This window comes from Dromaius novaehollandiae, chromosome 1 (genome assembly GCF_036370855.1).
Source record: "Dromaius novaehollandiae isolate bDroNov1 chromosome 1, bDroNov1.hap1, whole genome shotgun sequence".
In the NCBI taxonomy this organism is placed as follows: domain Eukaryota; kingdom Metazoa; phylum Chordata; class Aves; order Casuariiformes; family Dromaiidae; genus Dromaius; species Dromaius novaehollandiae.
The window spans coordinates 217,972,087-217,996,384 of record NC_088098.1 but is presented as its reverse complement, the minus strand read 5'-3'; the positions used below and the strand labels follow the sequence as shown (position 1 = coordinate 217,996,384).

Sequence of the window (24,298 nt, the reverse complement as noted above, 5' to 3'; positions counted from 1 at the left end):
TGCGTCTGCTTTCTGTGTCGGGAAATAAAAGGACGATCTAGGAGCAGTGGTGGGATGTAGCTCTGCAGCCCTGCAGCCCATCCTACAGCTTCCCTGTAAAATCTACAGGGCGGCTCAGGCTTTCCATGCTCCCCGTATCAGGGCTTCTCCCTTTTCCTGCCTTTTCCATGCTCCCGGGTGGCCGGGACTGGAAGCTGCTCCGGAGGCAGAGCCATTTCACCTAACGGCTTTCCTGGGTCGGACGTGGAGCCCGGGTGAGCTGGGTACCGGGCCCGGCTGGGCGCATCGTCCCCGACGGCAGGGCTCTCCGTGACGTCCCGTCCGTCACCATCTCTGCGCCCGCATGGACCCGCGCTGTGGCCCATCACAGACGACGGGCGACCACCTTGCAAGCTGCAAACGCCAGAACTGTCCGTACCCTCCAGCCGTGCTTTCCCCAAAACGCTCCTGCTCTGAGGAGACACGAGGAGCCCCCGGGCCGGATCCTGCCACCCCCCCCCCCCGGGACGGCAGAGCAGGATGCAGCAGCCCCAGGGGAGGAGGAGGAGCAAGCGTGCCCACGGCCGGAGGGCCTGGAAGAGTTAAACCTTCCGCACTGGGAGCATGTTGCAAACACTCGGGAAGCAAATCCAATTCTGCCTGGTAAGAGACACTGTAACTTGCAATTTGTCTGGACCGGGGAACTTTGCTCCGAGCTCTGACACTGAGGACAGCTTGGACATCTAGGTTAACCCTGAGTTATTAAGTATTTCCAGAAAGCAGGTCTGCGAGTGGGGATTATCTGGTCGGTGGCGGAAAAACAGAGGCGGGAGGAGCGGCCGCAGCATTTAGCGATGGGGTTTGCGCTGCGGTGTCACCCGGCCAGGACGGGGCTGGCAGATGGAAACGCGATGGTGTTACTCCTATCATCTCCTGCTTGCGAGCAGGAAACGTAGGAGTCTCCCAGGGATGTTTCTTGCCCTTCTCCATCCTGTTAATGTGCAATCCCCACCTCTGCTCTGCCCACCGTCCCCCCAGCCTGCGTGAGAAGCAGAACGTCTCGTGCACGCTGCATTTATTGCAATAAATTAAGAGGAGGGCGAAATACAGAGTCAGAGAGTGCCTGGTGGCTTTCAAAATCAAGCTGTCACACACGCAGGCCCTGTCCTACCCCTCTTCCAGCAGCAGTCCAACCCCAGCGAACCCAGCCTCCGCAGTGAGGGAACCCAGCCGCCCGTTAGGGAACAGCAAGCCTTATCAGAGCTGAACTCCCCGGCTGCTGTACAACCTGAAATCTGCTTTCCCCTCTTCTTAAAATACTCCTCCACCTTCTCTTGTGCCAAGCGCTTCTACGGCGAAATCCCACTACTCTCCACCTATTTGCTATGTCCCCACAACCGCAGCACAGCACCTCCCTGGTTCGTAGCTGCTCCTCACCTCTGTGCCTACCCCAGAATAAAGACGCGTGGTCCCGTCACGCGAGGGTCCCGCCTGCCTGCGTCCCCTTCCCGAAGAGCAGGAGGAGCTCACGAGAGCCCAGCTTCGCCCCTGCCCCAGCTCACGCCCTGCTCTGACAGTCAGCAGTGGCCTGTGCTCACTGGTGTGGCCAGACTGGACACTCCGAGTCGCACGGTATTTTATTGCCGAGCAGCACAGCCCGCAGCGTCTCACAGGCGGCAGCTGCTCGCAGAGTGGTCCTCGTGCCTATAAGAAGTAAGTAATATTTTCAGGGTTCAAAGGTGCTTGGATGTTCAGTTTTCGGGATTTGCTGTCTTTCTCCACTATCTCCAGTCGCAGGGTTGGCATCTTCGCTTTATCCGCTCCAGGGGATGAGCTGTCTTTGGTTTTCAGCAGCTGCTTGTCCGAATCCTCCACCGTGATCCTCAGGGTGCAGCCCCTCGGCAGCAGGTCCTGCTCGTAGGCAGCTGCTAGCTGGTTCACGACACGCCGTTCAACCTGGAGAAGAAGAAGCAGCTCCCATTAGAAAGCCTCCCGCCCGCTTAAGCCCCTTTGATCAGCCTCAAAGCCTCTGGAGCAATGCAACACTCCTTCCCACCCAAGGGCAGAGCAGATGTCCCCGTGGTGCCTCTTGGATGTGGGCACACTCTTCTAAGGGACAGACCCAGAGAGAAACTATCCTGACCCTGCCCGTGCAGACGGTGACTATGAGGCGATGCTGTGGGGTCCGTCTGTGCTCCTGTGCCCTGGAAAACTCCAAGTGGGGCCAACACTCGCTTCGTCCTTCTACTTTACCTCGTGTTTGATAGACCGGGCGCCATAGTGCAAGTTGTAGCCGTCAGCCAGCACGTCCATAACCTCCCTGTCCCAAAGCAGGGTGATATTGTGCCTCATTTTGGCCTGCGGGGTGAGAAGGAGAAGGAGGTGTTACTGGTGCCTTTGAGCAGCCCGTTTCTTCACTAGTTGGGAACCCAGGACACCATGGGCAGCGCGGTGGGGAGCTGAGTGTCCCTGTGCCCGAGCTTGGCCTGGATGGCCTTGCAGATGGAGTAGGCATCTGGCCTGGAGCATCTAGGGTGGTATCTGTACTAGCTTAAGTTACGGTTTGCAAGTCCCCTGCTTAGATCTGGGACCAAGACAAGGACAGACACCGCATGCATCTCATAAACATCCCTGTGATCCTCTGCTCCCCATGGCTACGATCCTGCCCTGCTGCTGCTCCAGCCTGAGAGCCTGGCTACCGTTCCTTGGGAAGCAGAGCCGCAGCTGAGGCCAAGACCCGTAACACTTTGTCGTTAGGGGACGGGAGTGCAGGGAACTTCACTCGCGTTCCCTGCGCTGCGCCCGTTCCAGCAGGCACAGACACGCAGGCGCTGCGAGCTCCTCCGGGCCAGACTCACAGAATCAGCTCGGGTCCCTAATCTCTGTTTAGCCCCCCGGAGAGCTCAGACGTGCAAAGACAAGTCAGGCACTTCGATGTCGCTGTGGCTCAAATGCTCACCCCTACCTCAACACAGAAGAACTGTCCCCCGCCATCCCAAGAGATTTCACCTTCCTGAGTGCTGAATGCACAACGAGAGAGGTTGCCCTGGTGTTGAACAGCATGTAAGAGACTATAGTAAGAGCAGCATGTTCACCCTGCTGCTGTATCATCAGTTTGAAGGCTTCGACAGGGATTTCCTCCGGCTCATGTGTCATGCGAGAAGTTACCTCTAAAGCAACCCCCTCTGAGCAAAGCTTTTTACCTTCTTGGCCCAAAAATTCAGCTCCTTGTTGACAAGCTGGATGAGCTCCGAGTGGCAGAAAGGGAGGAAATACACAATCTCATTGATCCTCCCCAGAAACTCGTCCCGTCGGAAGTGAGCCTGCGAGGACAAAGGGTGAAGGTCAGCGGGGACAGGCTGGTGAAGAGGACAGGCAGACCTGCGACAGTGACACTGCAGAAGGAGCTCCCCAGAGTCCACCTCCATCTCCAAACGATAGCTCACGCGTCTGCGTAATGTGGCCCTGGCAGCCATCCCTCCACGTGCCACGGAGCAGGAAATCCGGGCGGCCAGATCCGGGGTCACCAAGAACAGCTCTCAGCATCGCTTAAGGGAGGAATCAATTTTTCTAGAGATGGCAAAGGAAGGAACTAAAAACTAATCTCTCCCGCGCTGCAAGCCCAGCTCCAGCCTTTCCTGCTGCACTCTCCTGCACCAGTCACTTACAGTGACATGTCCCTCCTTGCTCTCTGGGCTCTCCCGTTTCTGCGGGTCTGATCGGAGCCTCCCACAGGGAGGTCAAATTCTAGGACCGTGTAGGAAGTGTCGTGTGAACAGCACCCTGAAGTGCTTTAGAAACATCTTAAAGAAACTTAATTGCCAGGGCAGGGGCAGGAAGCAGTGGGATTTTTCATTCTGACAGACCGCTAGCGTTTCTCGCACAGTTCCTGCACGCACCAATTCTGCACACAGCCCCTGTGCGCTAATGTGATTGGGAGTCCCCCCGCCAGCTGTAAGCTGCTCAGATACAGTCAGACTGCAGTCAGACCTCCTCCCCCTGTTTAACCCTTGCACCGGGTGCTCAGACTGTGCCCACGCAGCGCAGGAGGGCACCCAGGCAGGAGACTGCACCCCTGAGAGGCACAGTCGGACCGATAGGGATGTCACTGCGATGGGTGGCTGAGGGCACTACAGGACTGATCTCCATGCCATGTCCGCACGGGTACCAATCCCCAGTGGCCCCCAGGCTGGGTTAATGGCAGACCTGGCCAGGGAAGTACTTTGGAGGGTCTGTTCTGGCAGCTACTGCAAGCCGATAGTCACAAAAACATCGGGGAGTTCCCAGCAGTGGGAACACAAAAATCAAGCGGGGCACCAGGAAGGCTCGGTTCCACTCGGAGTCCACGTAATGGTCATGTCCAAGTGCACCCTCCCCGAAGCCTGCCCTAGTGAAAAGGGAACAGCATGAGGTCTCTGTGTTCCTCTGTCAGTACAGCAAAGCCCATCGTTGTCACTCAAATCTCACCCCAAAGCGCTCACCTCTGCACGACCTACGAGCAGTGAGTTGGATTGGGAGCAGTGACCCCGACGAGGGGACAGTCCTGTCCCTGGTGTAACTTGCACAAAGCACCCTCGGCACTCAGCGAGCAGCAGCACCCAGCATCAGCTGGACCCTGGGCTCTGCACCCCAGTTTCTCTCACTGCTATGCTCTTTACACACCACCATGGAGGTGTGGGCCGTTAGGATGACCCTGTTCTGTACAAGACACAGACGGGGCGATCGCTGTCTGAGCAGGCATATTTTCCTGGTCCCTCTGCTGCGGTGCGGAAACTGAGTGGACCATGGTCCAGGGCAAGGAGAGAAACCCTCAGAGATGCTTGCTGCCACACTTCCCACCCCGTGCTGCCTCTTCTGTCTCCTATCACTGCTCTAATACAAGAGCACAGGGAGTCAATAGGATGTTGTCATTTGTTTCTGCAAGGCTCTGAGCTTACTTCTTGCAGCTGAAAATTAAAAACAAATGACGTGTCACGCTGCACAGCTGGGGGACAGTTGGGGAACGGGGTGATGAACATGGCAGATATGCACAGAAAGGCTCAGTGACCAAAACTTAGGACACCTGAAATATAAGCCATGAAAAAACCCTCTGTACCTTTAAGATCGGGCGAATAACCTTCTCCTTGAATTGCTTAGAGATGGTTATCTTGTCGGTCATCTGGACATCCTCTGAAAGACATAATGACACCATGTGTCAGTACGTAAGGCAGGACATGGTCTTCCTGCCTCATCGACTCCTGGAGAACGAACAAGCAAAGCACTGTGAAAAGAAGCAAGACAGCGGGCAGGAAGGCAAGACGGGGGCTTAGAGGGGACTCCATACCAGACCTGGGATCTTGATACATGCCACAAAACACGTTTGTGTATTAACCTGTTGGTAAGGTGCTTGTCCTGCACCTTCCATTTGATGTAACTGGTTCTGACATTTAGGTCCCCGACTTGTTTGTCTCCGGGTCTCCCGTGGCTGCCCTCTGTGCCCGTCGGGGCCGAGGAGAGCACCCTTCACTAACGTGTTTCACTGACACCCTTGCATGGCTGATACCCTCTGCCTTACACCGCCCAGGAGCCGTCTGCCAGGAGACTTCGGATAACAAGAGTCCTCATTTGGCCTCCACAAGCCATGGCCTGCAGCTGGGCTGTCAGAACCAGCGCTGATCACATTAGGCACAAAGCACACTGTCATCTGGGGCTGTTCTGCACAGGCTCTCGCAGCTCCTCTCAGGCACACAGAGACAGTTCCTAGTCCCGTCAGCAAACAGCAAAACCCGTATTCAGACAGTCTGGGGCAGAAGTCTGATGTAGGCTTGGATCTACTTCCCTCCATTGACTGTAGATGGAGCCAGGGTCTGGCAGCCCTGCACAGCAGGCTCCCTAAATCCCAGCTCTACTACAGCAGGCAGCTTAAAAGCAGGGCTTAGCTCTCTGCGGCCTAAATTCACTTCTCTCTTTTTCTTCATCTCACTTCTTTCCACATCTCCAAGCATTTAACGACACATGCTATTTAACACAACCAAGCCTGCAAGGAGGTTGCATGCATCAAAGATGCCCGGACAGGATTTTGAAAAACAGGCCAGGAGAGAAAGTTCCACACGGAAGGCTGGATCCTGAAAGCTCTTCCCACACCGCAGCCTTGGCAAAGACTGTTACACGACTAACGGTGGCAGACGAGGCTTTCAAGCATCACTTTATCAATACTAGTGCCTGCGCGCGACAAAGCAGTGCTGTGTGCTCTGAAATCACCTCTTCCCCTTCCCATCCCGGGCTGCCGAGGGAGGCTGAGGTGCTCCCATTGACCCTTGCTTGAAATGGGCCCCTCTCCAGCCTTAGTAACCCCTCACGATGGACACAAGCACTGGAGCCTTGCTGCTTGGTCTCAGGGGGGCAGGAGGGTCTTTAACTATAAGGATTCGGCCCATTTCACAGTTCTGTGCTAAAAAGCACCAACAAGGGGGTTTTCAAAAAATATCAGGAATTTGGCATGTCATTCTCCTGGCACACAAGTGCCGCAGAAGAGAAGAGCTGGAAAAGGCAGAATGGACAGAGCCAGCCCCAATATTTAGCTTTGTCACCTGTAATACTCGCTGCTTGCACTCACAGATTGAGAGATGCTGTGGCAGCAGCTCCTTCCGTCTATCTTTCCATTTATCTACCCATCCAGGCACTTACGCTGACCTCATGGCCACCGCATTCAAGGCCAAGCCAGGAGCTCAGTAAATCACAAGGAGGTCCACGAAACTCAATTGAGCCTAGGCTTCTGATCCAAACTGCATCTTCCAGCTATGCTCTCTCACTGCCATTCACCAACTGCAGCTGTCTGTCGTACAGTTCTAGAAATTAAAATTCAATGCTTTCCTCATTTAGGAGAAAAGTGCTTGGCATTTTAAAATGTTATTCTTGAAAGTTCAGTTGCAGGCATGCTTTGTCCTTTACCTAGTTTGATTGAAGTTTAAAGATTCTGAATTAAGCAAGCTTTCGCAACCACTTCTCAAAATAAAAAGGAAGAGACAGTGAGAGAGAAGCTGAAAAATACATTTGAGGCCTAAACCCAACCTTTTTTCCTGCTATGCACGGAGCTGATGCAGATGGCTGTGGTACAGCCCCAGCACACACGGCACACGACAAGCTCTCCGGGCATTTCCACCGGTGAGAGGAGTTCTCAAGACTGACCTTTTGCAAACAGTGCATATATGTAAGATGCCACACATTGCTGGTACCATATGGAAGATGTGCTGTCTAGACATATAAGACAGTAAAAAGGAGCTAAACTCTGATGGGAAAACACAGGATGTGACCACCATGATAAATGACTGCCTGGCTATTCACAAGCACGGTAACACTGGATGGTGATGCTGTTTCCTGGTGCTCCCTCCGCCTGTGCCTGTGTTTGCATACAGTCTCTCGTTTTAGATCTAGAGGGAACGGCCTCTGAGCAGCCATCACCTCCTGCCCCCCTCAGCACAGCAGAGACCCGGTCAGCAGCTGGGGTCTGCTGGTGCTACTGGACTTATCCCTGAAAGGGGAGGACAACGGGGGGTTAAACTGGAATTGGGACTCTCAACGGAGGGGTTTATTTCAAATCCTAAAGGTTGCCCTTACCCCTACTCAATGCTGCTTTTCAGGATGTTACTTCGCTTTCTTGGAGAATTTTCCACAGGACCCTCACGTGTGGGCCTGCTGCTCCCATCGCAAGGCAAAGTAGAATTTATTAAGCTCAGTCCTTTCGGGAATGACTGTGGGGAAACAAACTCTCCCTCTTTAATGTCAGCACCTGTACAGGCCACAGCCTTTTTGCAGGAAGCTTTTGAAATGCCTTGAATGAAAGAAAAGGATGAGGCCGTAAAGGGAAGAGCATGGACTCAGGAAGGCTGAGGCGGGACATAAATCCCTTCCCAAAGACAAGCGGAGCTCAAGGGCATGACCTCGAGTACTGAGGATTTCAGAACATGGCAAACCCAAAGCAGAGGTGTCACAGCAGAAAGAACAGCTCGGCTTGGTGCGTGGCACTCCTTTTCAGCAACAGGTCATGCTAGAAGCCAACAGCGAAACTTCCTAGACACATGCGCAGAGGAGAGCAGGGAGCTGCCTTCCCTTTGGGCAGACGAGCACCCCGAGGCTTGCCCTAAAGCTGCTGTGCCTTGGAGCACGCATCAGCGTGGACACAGAGAGTTTGAGGGCGCCTGGGAGAAAACTGGGCTTGAACAGTCCTGGAGAACAGAGTGGGAGTGTAGAGGGCAGAGCCGGAGCCAAAGGAAAGCTTCATGAGCAGAGGTGAGAAAATGGCCCTGGAGAAGCTGTGAGAAATGCCAGAGGCAGGCGAACGCGGCCATCCGAGGCCACAGCACAGAGCACTGGGCCTGAATGGAGACAGAAAGAAAAAAAAAAAGTGGGAACTTTATATTAAAGACCTCTGCAAGAGCTGTAGGGCCAGGGGCTTTCTGGTCTTGTGAGCTACTCCAATTTCACCCAGCTTTGGTCAAGATGGAGCTGGTGGGGAGGCCTGAGGCCGTGAAAGGCAGTGGTACCTGGCTGAGCAATGCTGGAGGGTATCTTGCAGAAGAGTTTTTGTGGCTGATGAGGCAAGACGTGATTCTTGCAACAGGGACCTACACTGTTATGAAGGCAGTAGATTCTTCAAGGATTTGGGGAATGACAATGAAAGAGCAGTACCTAAGTTTTCTGCGATCCTTTTCTTGCTCATTTCCATGGCCTCTTGCCTGAGCTGCAGAGCGTGCTGGGCTATCTCATCACTCGCCACGTTGGAGGTCATGATAAAGATGGCATCCTTGCAGTCAATGGTTTTTCCTTTCCCGTCTGTCAGTCTGCCCTGGAACAACACCAGTCAACACAAGTAGCATGAGCAGGTGTCACAGAACATTTCCAAAACATGAGACGGAAGGTCATGGGTCCCACTTTTCCCCAGGATGCATGTATTTTTGATACTGCCCAAGGGATTCCCAAGGATAAAGGCAGCTAATTAAACAGGACTGAGCTGCAGAGGCTGAAGAAGTTACCGCTTGTCGGAGGAATCACATAACTGGCCACGCACACAGTCCCAGCTGGCCCCAGCCAGGATATACTCAGTGAAGCTTTGGGAAAAGCACTCGACCTTGCAAGTGAGATGGGCTGGTGCAGCTCTCCGTCACCTATGGTTGCCTGCCTTGTGTAACTCAGCTGCCCTCGACCCTCTGCCCATCTCCCTGCTGTGGCTTCTGGTCTGACACATGAGCTCTGGTGAAGCCCACGAGAGCAGGGGAAGGTGCTGCCACTCGGTGCCGCTGACCCACCCCTCTGATAGAGGCTGTTGTCCCTCTGGTGGGTTTGCAGGCAGGACTGTCGGAGGCAGTCCAGGCTCTTAGTTCAGCCCTGCTTTTGGCTGTGGTTTAAGCTGGGATGCTGGACGTGGAGTGGCTGGGATGCGATACATTCCCCCTTGCTGACTCTTTTCGGCGGTAACCACCAGCAGAAAAGCAGAGTGGGCAGCAGCCGGCAGCAGTGCCCTAAACAGCTCCAGCAGCGTTTACCGCATGTTCATCAGAGTCTTGCAGATGAGTCACTCCAGAGCTCTCCATGCCACCGTGGCAGTTTGGGAGATCTCCTCCGTGCGGGGGTGGCAGGGAGGGGTCAGCCTCAGAGTGAGGTTTGTAGTGGTTTGGAAGCACCATGCACAAGTGCAGTGTTAGTAGCCCGACCAAAAATAAGCAAAACTGAAATAATCTTGCAGAAATAGCAGGGTTGGAAAACTGCTGCCAATTAAATCCCAACATTTCTGAGGAGATGGGGGCTGTGGAAGGGAATGGGCCAGAGGAACCAACCTCCTTCCTCTGGGTCACTCTGCTCTGGTTAAATGTGACAGCAAGAGGCAAGAGGGAGCATCCCTCACGCCTGCAGAGTCGCCCCGATGGACCAAACCAGGGCCAGTGGCTGCAACTGTGGCCCAGCATCGCAGGAGCATCAGCATGGGTCCACGGGGAGCAGCAGGAGCCTCATCTGGCTTGTGGGGGGTGACGACTTTGGAGCCCTAACTGCCGTGGTATGCTACCAAACTAACACAGGAACCTTTCAAAAGTACTAGTTCTCTTGATTAATAAAATAAAAAAGAGAGAAAAATAAAGGGGAAAAAATAAGCAGCTCCCCAGGCAGTTTCTTTCCTCGATATGTCTCCAGCAGCAGATATCCAGCACAATGACACAAATCCTTGTTGGGTGCTTGAGATTAACATTTGGGTTATTGCCCTGTCAAGTGCGTGGTACAGGAATTGATTTCACATTTAGCTGCTGCTGTGATGATCTATGCAAGAAAAAATTGTGTTATTAATCCTTAAAAGAAAAACAAAACCCCAAAAAACCTCTCAGCACATTGCTCGGGAGTTTGTTTGCCTCTGAGGACAGACTGGGACCTTAAAAAGAAACAGAGAAACTTGCATGCAACAGGCTGAGCGCTCGACAGAGCATGCAGCACAACCACCACTTGCTTAATGTTTAATCTCTTCTGCAAGCCCCAGGCTAACTCACGGAGACGCACGTTTGTCTCTGGTTGCCAGCGGTTCATGCAAGGGAAACCGTAACTTCGCAAGACAGGTCATCTGTAAAGAGCCCCCCCAGAGACGAGCAGGCAGCAAAGGGCCCCAAAGTCATCGGCTTTATTTATGCTCCCTCCCTCAAACAGTGAGTATCCGCCCTCCCTCCTAGTCCCAGCAGGATCAGGTAGTGCCACGTGTGTTTGGGGGGAAAAGGTGTGAGACAAATCACACGCCACCAGAAAAATCAGCAATTAGCCAACCTGAACTAGAAGCAGACAATTAGCAAGGAACGACTCATTAGGATTCAGATGGATTAAGGCCCTCTCCAAGGCCCTCTCCAGAATACAGCGCTTGTCTGATGATGTGCAACACCCTGCTTTGTGCCCGGGAAGTGAAAGCTGATTTCCTCCACGCCATGTCTGAGAGGGTGTACGTGCAAGGCACGGGGCCGCACAGGGCATGCCTGCGAACAGGGCAATCGCCTTCGTGTCTCCTTTCATCGCTCCTGCTTTCTGCCGTGGACAGGAAGGCCACCTACTTTGGCACTGAGCTGTCACTGGGGGTTTCTTGTCTTGGTAGTATCCCCATGACATGGTCTTCACCATAGCAGCTTCCCAATGACACAGGACAATCCGGTGCCTAGCCTTCCTGTTAAAGTTTCTAACCTTCCCATCACTGCATCTGAAGATGTCATTTCTTCTACCAGGAGACCTCAGCATGATCCTGTTTCCTGGTGTTAAAACGGAGAGTGACAGGCTGGCTTACACTTTTAGAAGGGACCACTGACCACTGATTTGGAGTGTTTCAGCTGTGGTCCACAACATCCCCTACAGCCATCATCCCTTACGCTGCCCACTGTCATCCTCTGACGACTTTGTGCTAGCCTTCGTGCTAACTCGGGTTCTGAAACGCAGACTTACTTCATCGAACAGCTGCAGCATTATGGTGAGGACATCTGGGTGGGCTTTGTCGACCTCGTCAAAGAGCACCACAGCATTTGGACACTGCCTCAGCTTTTTGGTGAGCTGCCCACCCTCTTCATGGCCCACGTAGCCAGGCGGAGAGCCAATAAACTTGGCGACCTAGGGGAAAGCAACAGCAGATGTGGAAGATGATCTGTACCTTGTCAGGAAAGAAGCCCTCTCGGGCACGGAGCACCTAGCAATCAGCCATGATTCTTTTCCGTAGACAAATCAAGTTCTGTATACGTTGTGACATCTATCACACCCCAGGTACCCCAAGATCAGCTTAAGGAGCAACAGTTTGGCAAAACGCAGATCGGTGACTGCTGAGCAATTCACTCACACAGAGCTTTAACCACCAGCATCTGAAAGAGCAGCCAGCAGCGGGCGAACAGGCACAATCCCGACCTTTCTGAACAGTGCCCAAGTGTCCCATCCTAGCTGTTGAAGACATACTTTAATGCCTTTTAGCCTTTTTAAGAGCAGGAATTTAAAGGAATATGAATGGCAGATGGCTTTGGTAGGGAATCAAAGTTTGGGTCAATAACTAACTTCATTACTTCTTGACGCTATGAATTTTTAAATAAAGGTACAGAGAAGAAAACAGAAGAATACTTGTGAAAACAGAAATATTTTAGTAAAAATGGGAAGTGAGTTGTGATGCGGTTTGGAACATTTTCAAGGTAGCCAGTTCTGCAGGTGCTTCCAGCACTGCCTATGTTAGGACACGCGATTTCTTTCGTTCCAAGGTGGGTCCTTTTTGGCCACCTGCGGAGCAATCTGAAGAGGCTGGGGACAGCTGGGGTCCCCCCTCCCGCCTCCCCTGCTCTCCTTCGCGACCCTGGGGACAGAGGTGAGGGGGCTCCCACTGACTCGGGGATGCGAAGGCAGAAATTAGCTGAAGGCAGCTAATTCATTTCATTTGTTTTGCAGTGCCTGTGGCTACGTGAGGCTCCCCAGGCTCCTTCAAAGGCTGCTGTCTCCTGGACTGACCTTCTGATCCTTGTTTGCTTGAAAAATTTATATTGCTTTCCCTGCAGTTCTCTACTTTATTTCTTCCCTTTGCTCTGCCTCTTGTCTGTCAGGGCACAATATTTTATACCTTACATTTATACTGCTACTCCTAACTCCTCATTCTTTCTTTGTACTGAATCATCACTATGGCTTTATTTTTATTCATTTTTTACTCCTACTGTGGAGGATCCTATCATAACCACTGAGGAGTCATCTATCAGTCCAGCAGTGAGCACTTCTTTATTTTCTCTTCCCATACCCCTTCGCTTTAATGTTTTTGAGAATATTACACTCTTCTGGACCTTTTCTAGCCCTGGCCATTCAAGGGCCCTACGGATCTTGGCACTGCTGCTCTTCCCCAGCACCTTCCTCCTCCTCACACTCAGGACACCACCTTCCCAAGTCCCAGTTAGTGAGTCCGCCTCCTTTTTCCTCCTTTTTGCATAAAACAATGCAGCAGCCGCACTGCTGAAGGGGCTGAACCTTGGTGCATCCTATCTCACGCTTTCTGGATCTGGGGGCACCTCACCCACACATATCCACAAAAGCCCCCTAGACCCTTCTGCTCTGAAATTTTCTGTGCTATCGGTTTTTCTCCCTGGATTCTCTGCAGCATCCTGCACCTTCTCAGGGGAAGTTTTTGCAGATTCACTCTTGCACATTCACTGCGGGTATCTTAGGGACATTCATCCCCTGAGTCTTGTAATGATCCCATCATCTCCAGGGTCTCAACTAGCGGAGATGTTCTGCTTCTTTTGCAGCATCAGAGTTGGCCAGGAGGTGTGATAAGAGGGGTGGACTCTGTCTACTGGGGTCTCGTGGTACAGCACAAATCTGCTCTGCCAGCTAAATGCAAGTCAATACAGCTCAAGCCTAGACACTTGCCCCATTCGGACTGTTAGGATAAACACAGGGGACAGAGGACAGGGCTGGCCACGCACCCCTGATACCTCAGTGCATGCTAGGATCTAATTTACATGATCTCAACGGACTTGGCACACATAAAGCCAAGGCAGTAGATAAGCAGGTTTGACCAAACCAGGCCTAGGCAAAGTGTTTGAGGTTAGGAAGTGAATGGGGCTTTGTGCTCACTTGAGCTTATCTTGCAAGGCTGGAGTGGGCTTACAAAACAGTCTCTGCGTATTTACAAAACGTGGCTAATTGCTCATGTCCAGGCTGCGTATTGTCATGCACAATATGATCTCCGTTCAGTTGCTCTTCACCCAGGGGTGCAGACACCACATGCAGAGGGCACAGTACTGGATACAAATGCATTAGGCTTTTCTTTCTCCTTGGTCTCTGTTCCTAACGTGCTGCACTTTAACTTCTTGTTCTCTGACTGGGAGTCCCCATATCGCAATTTACTCCACATCCCTGAGCAACTGTTGTTGCTATCTTTCTTGCATCCCCTTCTGACACACCAAACAGCCCATCTCCTGGAGAACGTGGAACTAATTTGGGAAGATCCTGAATGCTCGCTGCCAGGGCTAGGCCCCTGTGACAGCATCCATGTGGGAGGTGTTCATTATGTTCAAGAGCAGCTGGGAGATCTTAAGCCCCTCCAAAGACAGTGATGAAAGGTAGGGGAAAGAACAAATTGACACGATTTGTTTAAATTACCAATTAAACTTGAAACTGCAATCTCTGGATGTGCGACAGCCCATTTACTCACCTCGTGCCTTTCCTGGAACTCTGACATGTCCAGTCTAATGAAACCCTGCAAGAGAAAGAAATATGTAACATGACTCTGATTAATGTGCTCAAAGCTTCAGTACATTTAGAAGTCTTCTCCAGAACGGGACAGGTGGCTACACGGATGAGCACACTGGTATCTGTTTCTTGGTTTTCAAGGACTGCAGGCAGTGGAACAGCCAGATAAATCCACTACCAAACGCTGAAGACTTATTCTGAAGGAAGAGGAAAATAATGGCAGTTTCTCAAAGACGTCTAGGGACAGTTCCCACAGCTGGCTAACAATCCCCCGACCGAGTTTCAGTTCAGATGTTCTGCTCATCACTAGAGCCAGAGTGATAAAAATGGGCCTGAAACAGCAACTTGTAATTTGCTAAACAAAATGGGTATTATTGCGATTAAATTTTTTGAAATAAATCACAAGAAGAGCACAATGCTTCTCAGCAAAAATAAATAAAATAAAAACAAAAATCATAAAGCCAAGGTAAACTAGGTTCATGGATGACCACACCGATGAGATAACATTGTTACAGAGTTTATAGTTAATATACAAACTTCCTTTTGCATTTCAAAAGCTGGTTCACTGCAGACAATGAATTGCCTGGGCTTGCAGCTATAACTGGTCCTAAAGGTATGAAAAGATAAGTTTGAACTTTCTCAGCAACAATGCAGACACGGTCAACTAGACATGATCGCTCTCCACAGGCATCCAGTTAATAGGTTTTGGGTAGTCACAGGTTACACCTTCCTGCACTACCTGTTCCACAACGCGTATGACTGTTCCCATGCTGTACCATCGAGACAGTCACAGGCAGCAATCCCGTGCTGCTGAAGACCCTTAGAGGCTGGTTTAAACATGTGCTGAAGACAACTCAAATGTTTTCCTCTGACAACAGCCCTACTCTGGAGACCTATGTGAAATAGTTATTTACTGGAAAGGGCAAATGGAGGTGAGAGGATATGCAGAGACCGGGAACAAGAACGGTTATTGTATGGGAGGACACATGTCTGTGTGTACATGTCACCAGGATCCATGCACATAGACAACACACACACACAGAGGGATATTCCACTTAATGGCAACTCATCTCTAAAGCAAAAACATTCAGAGCTAATGGATGGGATTTTTAGCAGTGCACAGAGCGTCCCGATGCCTTTCAGATCCCAAATGTAGTCTAGAGGCACCAAGCCAAGAAGATGCTGCCATTAACTCCCACAGTACAGAGGGAGGCAGTGACTGTGCTGCTCTGGAGGATCTCCCATGAGGTGCCAGGATTTGGTGGAGACTGTAAGAGAACAGGCAATTTGGGATGGATTTCGATTCAAAACAGGCAATTTTCTCTGCATAATAAAAATACTAAAACATGAACAAAAACCTCTTTGGACCAACTGAAAAGCTTTCTTTCAAAACTGTCAAAGGATTTTGTTACCCTACCCTTCTTTCGATCAGCTCAGTTTTTATCAGATAGAACTGAAACCAAACCAGACCAAACCAAACCAAATGCTTACCCACTTAAACATACTGTAGAAATCAACTGTATGAGAAGTTTTTGTGTGAAAGAAGCTGCATCTTTTGATGGAAAATTCTTCCACTGAAAGCATGTGAACCAGTCCAACTTAGCACTAGCAGCCAAGTCACCCAAAGGCCACTCATGGCATATGCTCCACATTCTCGAAAGCCATCCCTAGCTTTCTGGACAATCTTCCTATAGATTTAAATGAGTTTCTCCTACCTATCCATCTGTAACAGGCAGGAAGCATAGAGTGTCTCATTTAAACAGCCATAATTTCCATCAGGTCAAGGCTGTTCACCCCCTTGACACATAGTCCTGGATCTGCTCAGAGGGGAACCACCTCCTGCTTAACTAGACTTGCTGGGAACCAGGCACAAACTGCATAGGAAAAAGAGAGAAGTGCAAAAATAGGCATCACTTTGCGGAGGCTGGCTTTCCGGGCCCGATCCTGGCGGTGTGTACACCGACACGGAGGAGGAGTGTCCCACCAGGGTCCTGACAAGCAGCTGGTGAGAGCAAGACCAGAATCAGGCTCTGTTAGTCATGCTTTGCTTTGCTCTGCTCATGGCCTGAGCCCTCCTCGCTCAGCGTTCCTACCACGTGCGCTAACACAGGTTGGGTAAGGACAGCAGCGTCTGTCATTACATCGCAACCCCTCTACCAGTATGAAAACGAGACCATTATGGATTTCTTAATCAGCCAGTTCCTGCCAAGAGCTGCCTCCCCCATAACCGCCCATATAGTTTATGACCCCTCTTCACACTGCTCATTACAGCAATGACTGCCAAGCTGATTCATTACCAATAAAACTCCGATTTGTGCATGCTATTGAATTAACACAACATTCAGTGTTTAACTGATTTTTCTATTTGATGTTTGGCCGGGCATTGACCACTTCCAGGTGCAGGAGTCTTGGAGGAAGGTGCCCGAGATCAGGGACTGGGATTTATTGCTTCTGAAAGGCAATTATAGAAGGATGATGAAAAGAAACCAGAACAGCCATTTTTACAGCTTTGTTTTACTTTTGATCTTCTTTCTACATATGTCATTTTATTTTGTGTCTATTCTATGCTGGAAGATGTGGGGGAGAGGTGGGATGACTCTAACATCAGCTTAGGGGACAGCTCTGTGTTTCTTCCTTTTCCCCCGGGATGTGCACAGCCTTGGCTCTAGTATCTGCATCTGTCCACAGACCGCCGTGGAAGAAAGCTGGGTACTTCTCGAAGGCTTAAAGGTGCTTAAATGTGAATCGAGGAATCCAAATATAAATGCTTAGTGTTTCAAAATGGTAAACACGCCCAACGTATTCCCCTATTAAAGAACCTAAGGCCACGTAGGGAATAATTCTAATCCATTTTAACTAAAAACTGTCAAGTGGATAATAAAGAAAACCACACAAACAGCTTGTTTGAATCCAGAACACTTCAGCACTGAGAACCCAAATCAGTTCCACCATTTCCACTGTCTACACTGATATGATGGAACAAACGGGGCAGCTAGGGACACATAAAATGAATTTTTAGAATTACGTTTCTATGATTACAGTGTTATTAGTAACAGATGCAAAGAAATTTGTTCACAAAACAGGACGTCAAAATGACAGCAACCTCAAACAGGGAGCACACTATTTTGTTAAGTTAGTTGGGATTTTTATAACTGAAATGTCATTAGTAACACAGACAGGGACATAGGCCTGGCCTGGTTCATCTCCACCTAGCAGAGGCCCTTTCTTGGTGCACACATACAAATCTCACGTTTCTTTTCTATTGCCGAATAAAGCGTGTCGTGATCCAGGCAAGCTCGACTCCAGTATCCAGACAAGTGATCCAGATGTGACCACATCACCACGGAACAAAATGCACCCTGCTATTAAATGCTTTTGAATGGCAAAGAGCAGAGGGAAGAGGCATTACCTTTTTGACATCCTTATGTATGTACTTGGCTGTCTGTTTGGCCAGCTCTGTTTTACCTGTTCAAAACACAAGAAGGAAAGACGCATGTTACACAGCTAGAAAGCGCGTGTTACCTGTGCAGCCGGCGGTGACAGCCACCGAGCTGTCCTGCGAACTGTGCGAGCTCCAAGGCCGTCACCTGCTGTAACCAACCCCCCCTTTTCTTGGTGAACGCATTCCCGGTGCAGCGGGAATTCCTGCAGAACCTCTCTAGCCCCTGTCCGAAGGGCTTGCAATGGGGATTAGGACCCGGCAGGCACCCCCAGCGCACGCGTGGGATACAGAGAGCAACGACCGGCAGCGGCTCCGGCCCAGGGAGGACCGCCGGGGGCTAAGCAAGCACCAGGCGCTTCATTTCCAACAGCTGGTTCTTACATGACGGACAGAGAGATCTTAATTTTTTTTTTCACAAAAAGCTGCAGTTAGATCAGGTCTTTGCTATATTTACTCTAAATATTCTACATTTCGTGTGCAATGTCTTGTACTTTCTAGAAGAATAATTCCAGGGAAATGCGATGGTCTTTACTTGATTTATATAAGGCAACTGTCATAAAATTGCAGGCTTACGAACAATCACTATTTCAAAACATACACCGTAGAGTAAATCCACATCGACACAGTATCAACAAACACGGCAGCTCGGTACGGCTGAGACCCAGTCCTCCCAACCTCTCCATCCAGGGAAAACCCTGCTAAACAGGCAGGCTCTACGCTGTGTCTGAAATACTCCCGGCTCTGCCAGACCCAGTGAATCGCCCGCTTCGCTGAAGCTGCCTTGCTGCCACCCACCGGCATGCAACTGCTGCCTTTATCAGGCTGAGCATCCTGGCTGATTTCAGCTCCCGAGATTATCAGAAAAGGAGAGATGCAGCCTTTTACAGACACAGAAGTCAAACTGCAAGATGCTTTGTGAGTTAAAACTTGTATCTCATGCTATGTCTGAAGCTAGTATCGTGTCTGCACCGCATATCTATCCATCTTATATTTAACTACACACTGAAAAATAAACGCTCAGACATGTCAGGGCAGAGAACAGACACCCAGATATGCCATAAGCAACTATTCTAAATGAAAAAATTGTATCTTAACCACCAAACTAGCTAAAAAAAGCATACAGTTCTGCATAGCCAGTGGAGCTGCAGCTTAAGGTAGAAACGGGCTCTGCTGGTGTTAAAAATGTAATATTCCTAAAGCCACTGTATTTTGATAATGTTGTGCCTCTTGGAGTATTAAACATCTGCCCCAGTCCCATCCCAGAACAGCTGTTTTTCAGTTAAGATAAATTTGGTAAATTAGATCTCCAGGATCACTTTATTAGAGATCCTGCGTAATGAAGGCCAGAAAATTGTACCGACTCCTTCCCGCATCAAGCCCTAGCCTTCAGGTGATCCTGGCCACTTCTTTTAGATAAAATTGCCACAAAAGGGCTTCAAAAAATGGAAATTCATCACCGTGCTTGGAAGCCTCTTCTGACACTGAAAATCTCACAAAATTTTGCATCTTATCTTCAGTTCATGCTTTGTTGCCTTCAAATACTGCTGTACCTTAGCCCAATGTGGGAGCATATGTATGCCTATGTATGCATTCATGTATACATGTGTATATACATATATATGAAGGGATCTTTAAAGTGCTTAACTACTGTGGGAACCTACTGAAAAGTGAAGACGCATTAGATATTTTAGTTTGTACAATATTTGGGCTTCAGGACTGCTATCATATCAAGACCCATATGAAGTATCCACTTGAAACATCCCAATTCTCAGCTGCTTTGCTTTCTTATTTCAATATTCATTTTTATGGCACTAAAAGAAGAAAAAAACTGTCACAGAAATATATGAGAGTTGAAGAGCTGACAATTTATATTATTGAGCCTTCAGATCTGCTATAAGCAGTGCAATGAAGTCTCACAAACATTTCTTACTGTTTTTATACAGCTTTATAGCAACTCATTTAGAGTTAATATTTGGCCTGCTACTGCTCTAAGGCAGGATCCGGTTGAGACAGTAATTGTTGCGTATGCCCCGTTACCTTAACCCTTCCAGCACCGGCCTCTTCCAAAGAGCCAAGTGACTCAGCTGGAGGTAGGAAAAGCACCGAGGTTGTTTCAAATGTCACAGTTCAGTTACTTTAAATCTATTTGCTTTTCCCAAGTAAAAATCATTTTGTCCATTTCATGAACTGATCAACTGCCACGCTGCATTTTATTGTGTTGGAGGAAAAATATTATCAGTGTCAATAAAATCACATCATTACGAAGAAATCCTTGCCCACAGGAGCAAGACGAGCAGAGATTCCTTTTTGCGATAGCAAATTTCTGTTAATAACCCTAGTGATGGAGGTATTCCTACCGGAAAGCACAGTGCTCCTAAAATTACACTTTTATTATGAAAACTGTCCCTCCCTGAGCCTTTAAGGGCAGGCTGTCTCCAGGGATAACTCGGTGCGAGGCCACGCACACTCCGGCGCGTGACGTGGCCCTGCGTGCTGAAGCCTGGGGCTGCTCGTCCTGCTGAGGGGCATCTGGAAGGACCGACAGCATCTTGCGCTGCTATTTTATGTGGAGCCACAAACAGTTCTGCAGAAGATGCTCTGGGAACATGCTGAGTCCCGAGGAGCGGCTGAGCAGCCGAAACACCCCTGTCTCAGCCCCTTCCCACGCTCGCATGTGCTGTGGGCATATGGGAGCCTTAAGCACTAGCCCGACCTCACCACGGGCTCCCCATCCCTCTCTGGGCAAAGGACAACCCAAATGTTACCTATTCCAGATGATCCCAAGAAAAGAAAGACCAGCGGGTGCTCTTCATCATACCAGCCATTTTCCTTCCTCCGAATAGCTGCATTTAAACACAACAAAAACAAAAGGGGGAGAAAAAAGGCATATAAATCAATGACACAAAAGCAAGTATAATTATCACTAAGTATACACTATGTTTTACTGCTCTCTACCCACTCAAAGTCCTCACTACCATTAGTGCTATCTAATTTGATTAGCCAGCAAAGGCCCCAGAGACACCTAATCAGGTTAGCATGGATTTGGAAAGCTGCCCAGAGCAGATTTCGGATAAAGTTTTCCAGGATGTGCACTCAGCGTTGCCAGGGAAACGGAAAGGAGGGTGGACAGTGAATGAACGAGAAGGGGCTGTGAGGGGAGAATTCAAGAGGCTCGCTACATTTCCAGCTTGTAACTGCAACCTTTCTGTGAAATGCCTGGTTTGAAGAAGTTTATACATTCTTCCTCTCATGCAAGTTAAAAGAGGGATGTTTGAATCGAAGGTCACAACAACTCTCAGTTGATGTACAGTTTCTTCAGAAGAAGTGGCAAGGGAGAGGGTTCGGTTATCTCCATGAATGTCTGGACAGCAATACGGAAGAGCATCATGGCTAAGATACCAATGGAAAATTTTATACAAAGGCAAGGAGGATTTGGAAAGCAAAACACCCAATTGTCTCCCGAAACACTAGAAATAAAACCACATCCTTATTTCAGGACATACGACGGTTTGTCTTGCAGAGTTTCTGATACCTCCTACCCAGTACAGGTTTCTGCAACCACCCAAGATGAGATTTAGCCACTCCGTCCCCTTGAACAGTCTCAGACTCAATGAGCAGCTCCACCAAACCAGTAAAATCACTGCGTGACACAAGTGGAAGACAAGGGAAGGTATCCTAGGCCAAGAGGAACACACACATCTGCAGGCAGGATCTGGCCTGCGGAATACAAGAACAACTGCACTGGTTCAGACCAAGGGTCCACTGCTTCCTAGCCTTTTGGCTAAGAATTAAATAGTTCCTATCATTTTAATCTCTGATACATTCTTGGTCGGACTGGACATTACACTCAATGGTTGTTTGGTACTGGGAGATGGACGAGGTGCTTCCTCCATCCACTCCAGGCATGAGTTGTTCCCAGGAGCAGCGTGAAAAGCAGCAGCCACATGAGGACGCCCAGGGAAGAGCAAGACAACAGCAAGCATCCTTTCCCTTCCTCTGTTCTGCTCACTTCCAGCTGTTTTCCTGCGTCAGCCCTGGTTTATCTATTGAGTATTGCCAATGGGTCTCACTCCCAGTAACGGTCCAGCCTCCCGGGAATCCAAGTGAGTGTTACCCAGCACGCAGCTTTCCAGGAGCCTTTGGACAAGTCCGTGCCGAGCACAGGCTATGGAAAACAGACTCCAACAGTATTTGTACCCTGAAATGTTTGGTAGTGACTGCTAGTAAACGTGAAATATTGGTGTAGGTGGGTAACTGGCCTGGTTTAACAGTTTTTAGGGTCACCAAACTGCTTCAGTTCATGTAGCAGCTAAAGGGGGTAGGGAGAGGAGTAAGAATTTTGCAGGGCCTGTTCTGAACGTTGATCTGCAGCGCTCCAAATCTCAGCCCAAATCTCACCCAGATCTCGTGAGGGATGAAGCAGGGCAAGCTCATTATTTCCAGGACATTTGTGAAGGATCTGTGCTGAGGGATGTGGAGACATGGAAGAAAAGCATTCCTGGGGTCTCTCTCCCAGCTTGTCTCAGATGGGCTCCAGCGATGACTGGGAGAGCAGGCGATGCCCACGGGTAGAGCTGTTCCTCCCGAGAGCAGAACGTGTGCTAACGCGGTTATTCCCTTGCCTTGCCTGGTAACTCTGCCCCTGAATTAAACCCAAATCCCAGGCCACACTGGACATGAGAAAAGAATCAGCGCTTGCTCAGCTGAGTGAGCCCTCGGGGCACAGTGCCACGCACTGTCTCACACCGAGTACGGGGGACGGCGCTGGTCACCAGCTGCCCTGGCCAAGCCGCAGTCAGTGGGGCCCTGGGATGTGAAATACTACGGAGAAGGGCCGCGGCTTGGAGAGAACTCGGCAACCTCGTCTAGCAAAGCAAAATGACACAGCGCTCCAGAGCAGAGCACCCATCTCTCCAGCCCAGTGCTCTCACCCCGCCGCTAACCACAGAGGTACTGAAGGACACGGAACAGGCAACTCGTGGCAGTCTCCTGCTTCGGACAGAGAGACAGAATCACATCTCAGCCTACCGAGGTCTCCCTGATTTATCTGCATTATTTAAACATGGCCTCTATTACAGCTCTTAAAAAGAGTTATTCTTGCCATATTGATTGCTGCATGCTATAAAGTGTTCTGTGATATTTTGCAAGAAGCTACCTAAAACAAAATTGTATTGTCTTGTAAATGATGGGGAGGCTACACCTAATAACTCACCTGTAAGCGTGCTTCTTAAAATTCTGCACGGACCTGTGTCTCAGCAGCTGCTGGATGTCAATTAAACCAGAGACGCAGCATTTTGTGTGTGATATAAGTAGGGCACGAAATGGGCAAGATGCCAAAGAATTCTAACCTAAGTTATTTTTAAGGTAGCAGAGGAAAATAACAGTGGCAGAGGCAAAAACCCTGCACAATGAAAATTAGAGGAAAGAAATATTCAGAGTTCTGCAGCTTGATTGCACTTTTCAAATAAAGCTTTTTCTAAACACTGCTGTACAAGTGGCTCTGCCTCTCAGTGATTTCCACAGCAAACATACTCCAGTTTACGAAAAAAACATGTATCTCCTTTCTTTATGCCTGCCATCTCAAAACTTCAGCCTGGGCCTGAGTCTCTGTCCTTGTCCCTCAGCCCCGGGACTCTCCACTGCCCGTGACTCCCCGCGACGGAGTGCGGCAGCTCCTCCGCCTTCGAGCACCTGAGAGCAACTCGGGAAGCTCCGGCTTTGTTGTCTCCCTGGGAGCTGGCAGGAAGCACCAGGCAGTAATCTTTATAAACAGGGAATCCCGAAATTCAACCTGAGAAAGAAAGGAAGTCCATGAAAAAGCGCTGCTTGATAGGGTTAGGGAAAATAAAAGAGTCCTAAGAAAAGACATCTTAACAGCGGCATGTGAAGGTCTTCCCGCAGGTACAGGGATAGAAAACTGATGTAGGTAACACTTAATAAATATTTCCTTCTGGCATGCAAAAAGAAGCTGAATGCCTTACTTATACTGTAAGAGTGACAGTGACAAGCTGCCACTGCCAGCGAGAGCCATGGCAGGAGGGTGTTAAATAGTGGCAGCTAAAATGAAATACTATAGCAGCCGGATTGTGTAACAGCACTGACAAGTTTCAAATGAACTGGCCGAGAAGCTCTTGGGGTTGCTCCTGTTGCTGAAAAGATCTGCATGTAGACAAACTCCTCCAAGCCCGCGTCTGTATTTGGGGAGTGCAGGTAGGACACCCGGGCAGGATGAAAGCCGATAAAACTGGTGAAGATTAGGAAGATAAGTAGAAAGCCTCAAGTAAGTCTGAAAGCCTGCCTCGTAGAGCAAGAAAAATTCAATCTACTGAGGTTAATGGTGAGAGGTTTAAGGGTTGACTTGACCACAGTCATTAAGCACCCACACAAGAAAGCGCAGAACTCGCTAATCTAGCAAAGATCTAACATGCTCCAGGGGCTGGAGCTAAACAAATTCAAACTAGAAGTAAGGCAGAATGTTTTTTAACAATCATGGTGATTAACTGTTAGGACAACCTACAAATAGGAGTGTGACTGAAGCTCGAATCACCTGCAGAGTCTGCAGGAAAAGATGGGCTGTCTTTCTAAAAGATGGTTTTAGCTCAGCCAGAAGCTAAAGGCTTGTATCGCTTCTACGCAGCAGGTCAGACTAAACGGTCCTAAGAGTCCACTTTA

The 24,298-nt window shown here is 49.6% G+C and overlaps 1 protein-coding gene across 1 annotated transcript in view; it reads right to left on the bottom strand.

Moving 5' to 3' along the window:
• Window positions 1–1,037: 1,037 nt before the first annotated feature.
• CLPB (ClpB family mitochondrial disaggregase) overlaps window positions 1,038–24,298 on the bottom strand; it is an 86,380-nt gene continuing 63,119 nt past the window's right edge. The window contains exons 8-16 of the mRNA XM_064505278.1: window positions 20,392–20,469; window positions 17,594–17,649; window positions 14,147–14,191; window positions 11,419–11,580; window positions 8,647–8,803; window positions 5,075–5,148; window positions 3,183–3,302; window positions 2,233–2,337; window positions 1,038–1,935 (exon numbers count right to left, since the gene is read on the bottom strand). Coding sequence (XP_064361348.1) covers window positions 1,684–1,935; window positions 2,233–2,337; window positions 3,183–3,302; window positions 5,075–5,148; window positions 8,647–8,803; window positions 11,419–11,580; window positions 14,147–14,191; window positions 17,594–17,649; window positions 20,392–20,469 — 1,049 coding nt within the window. The 3' untranslated portion in view covers window positions 1,038–1,683. The remainder of the gene's footprint in view (window positions 1,936–2,232; window positions 2,338–3,182; window positions 3,303–5,074; window positions 5,149–8,646; window positions 8,804–11,418; window positions 11,581–14,146; window positions 14,192–17,593; window positions 17,650–20,391; window positions 20,470–24,298) is intronic.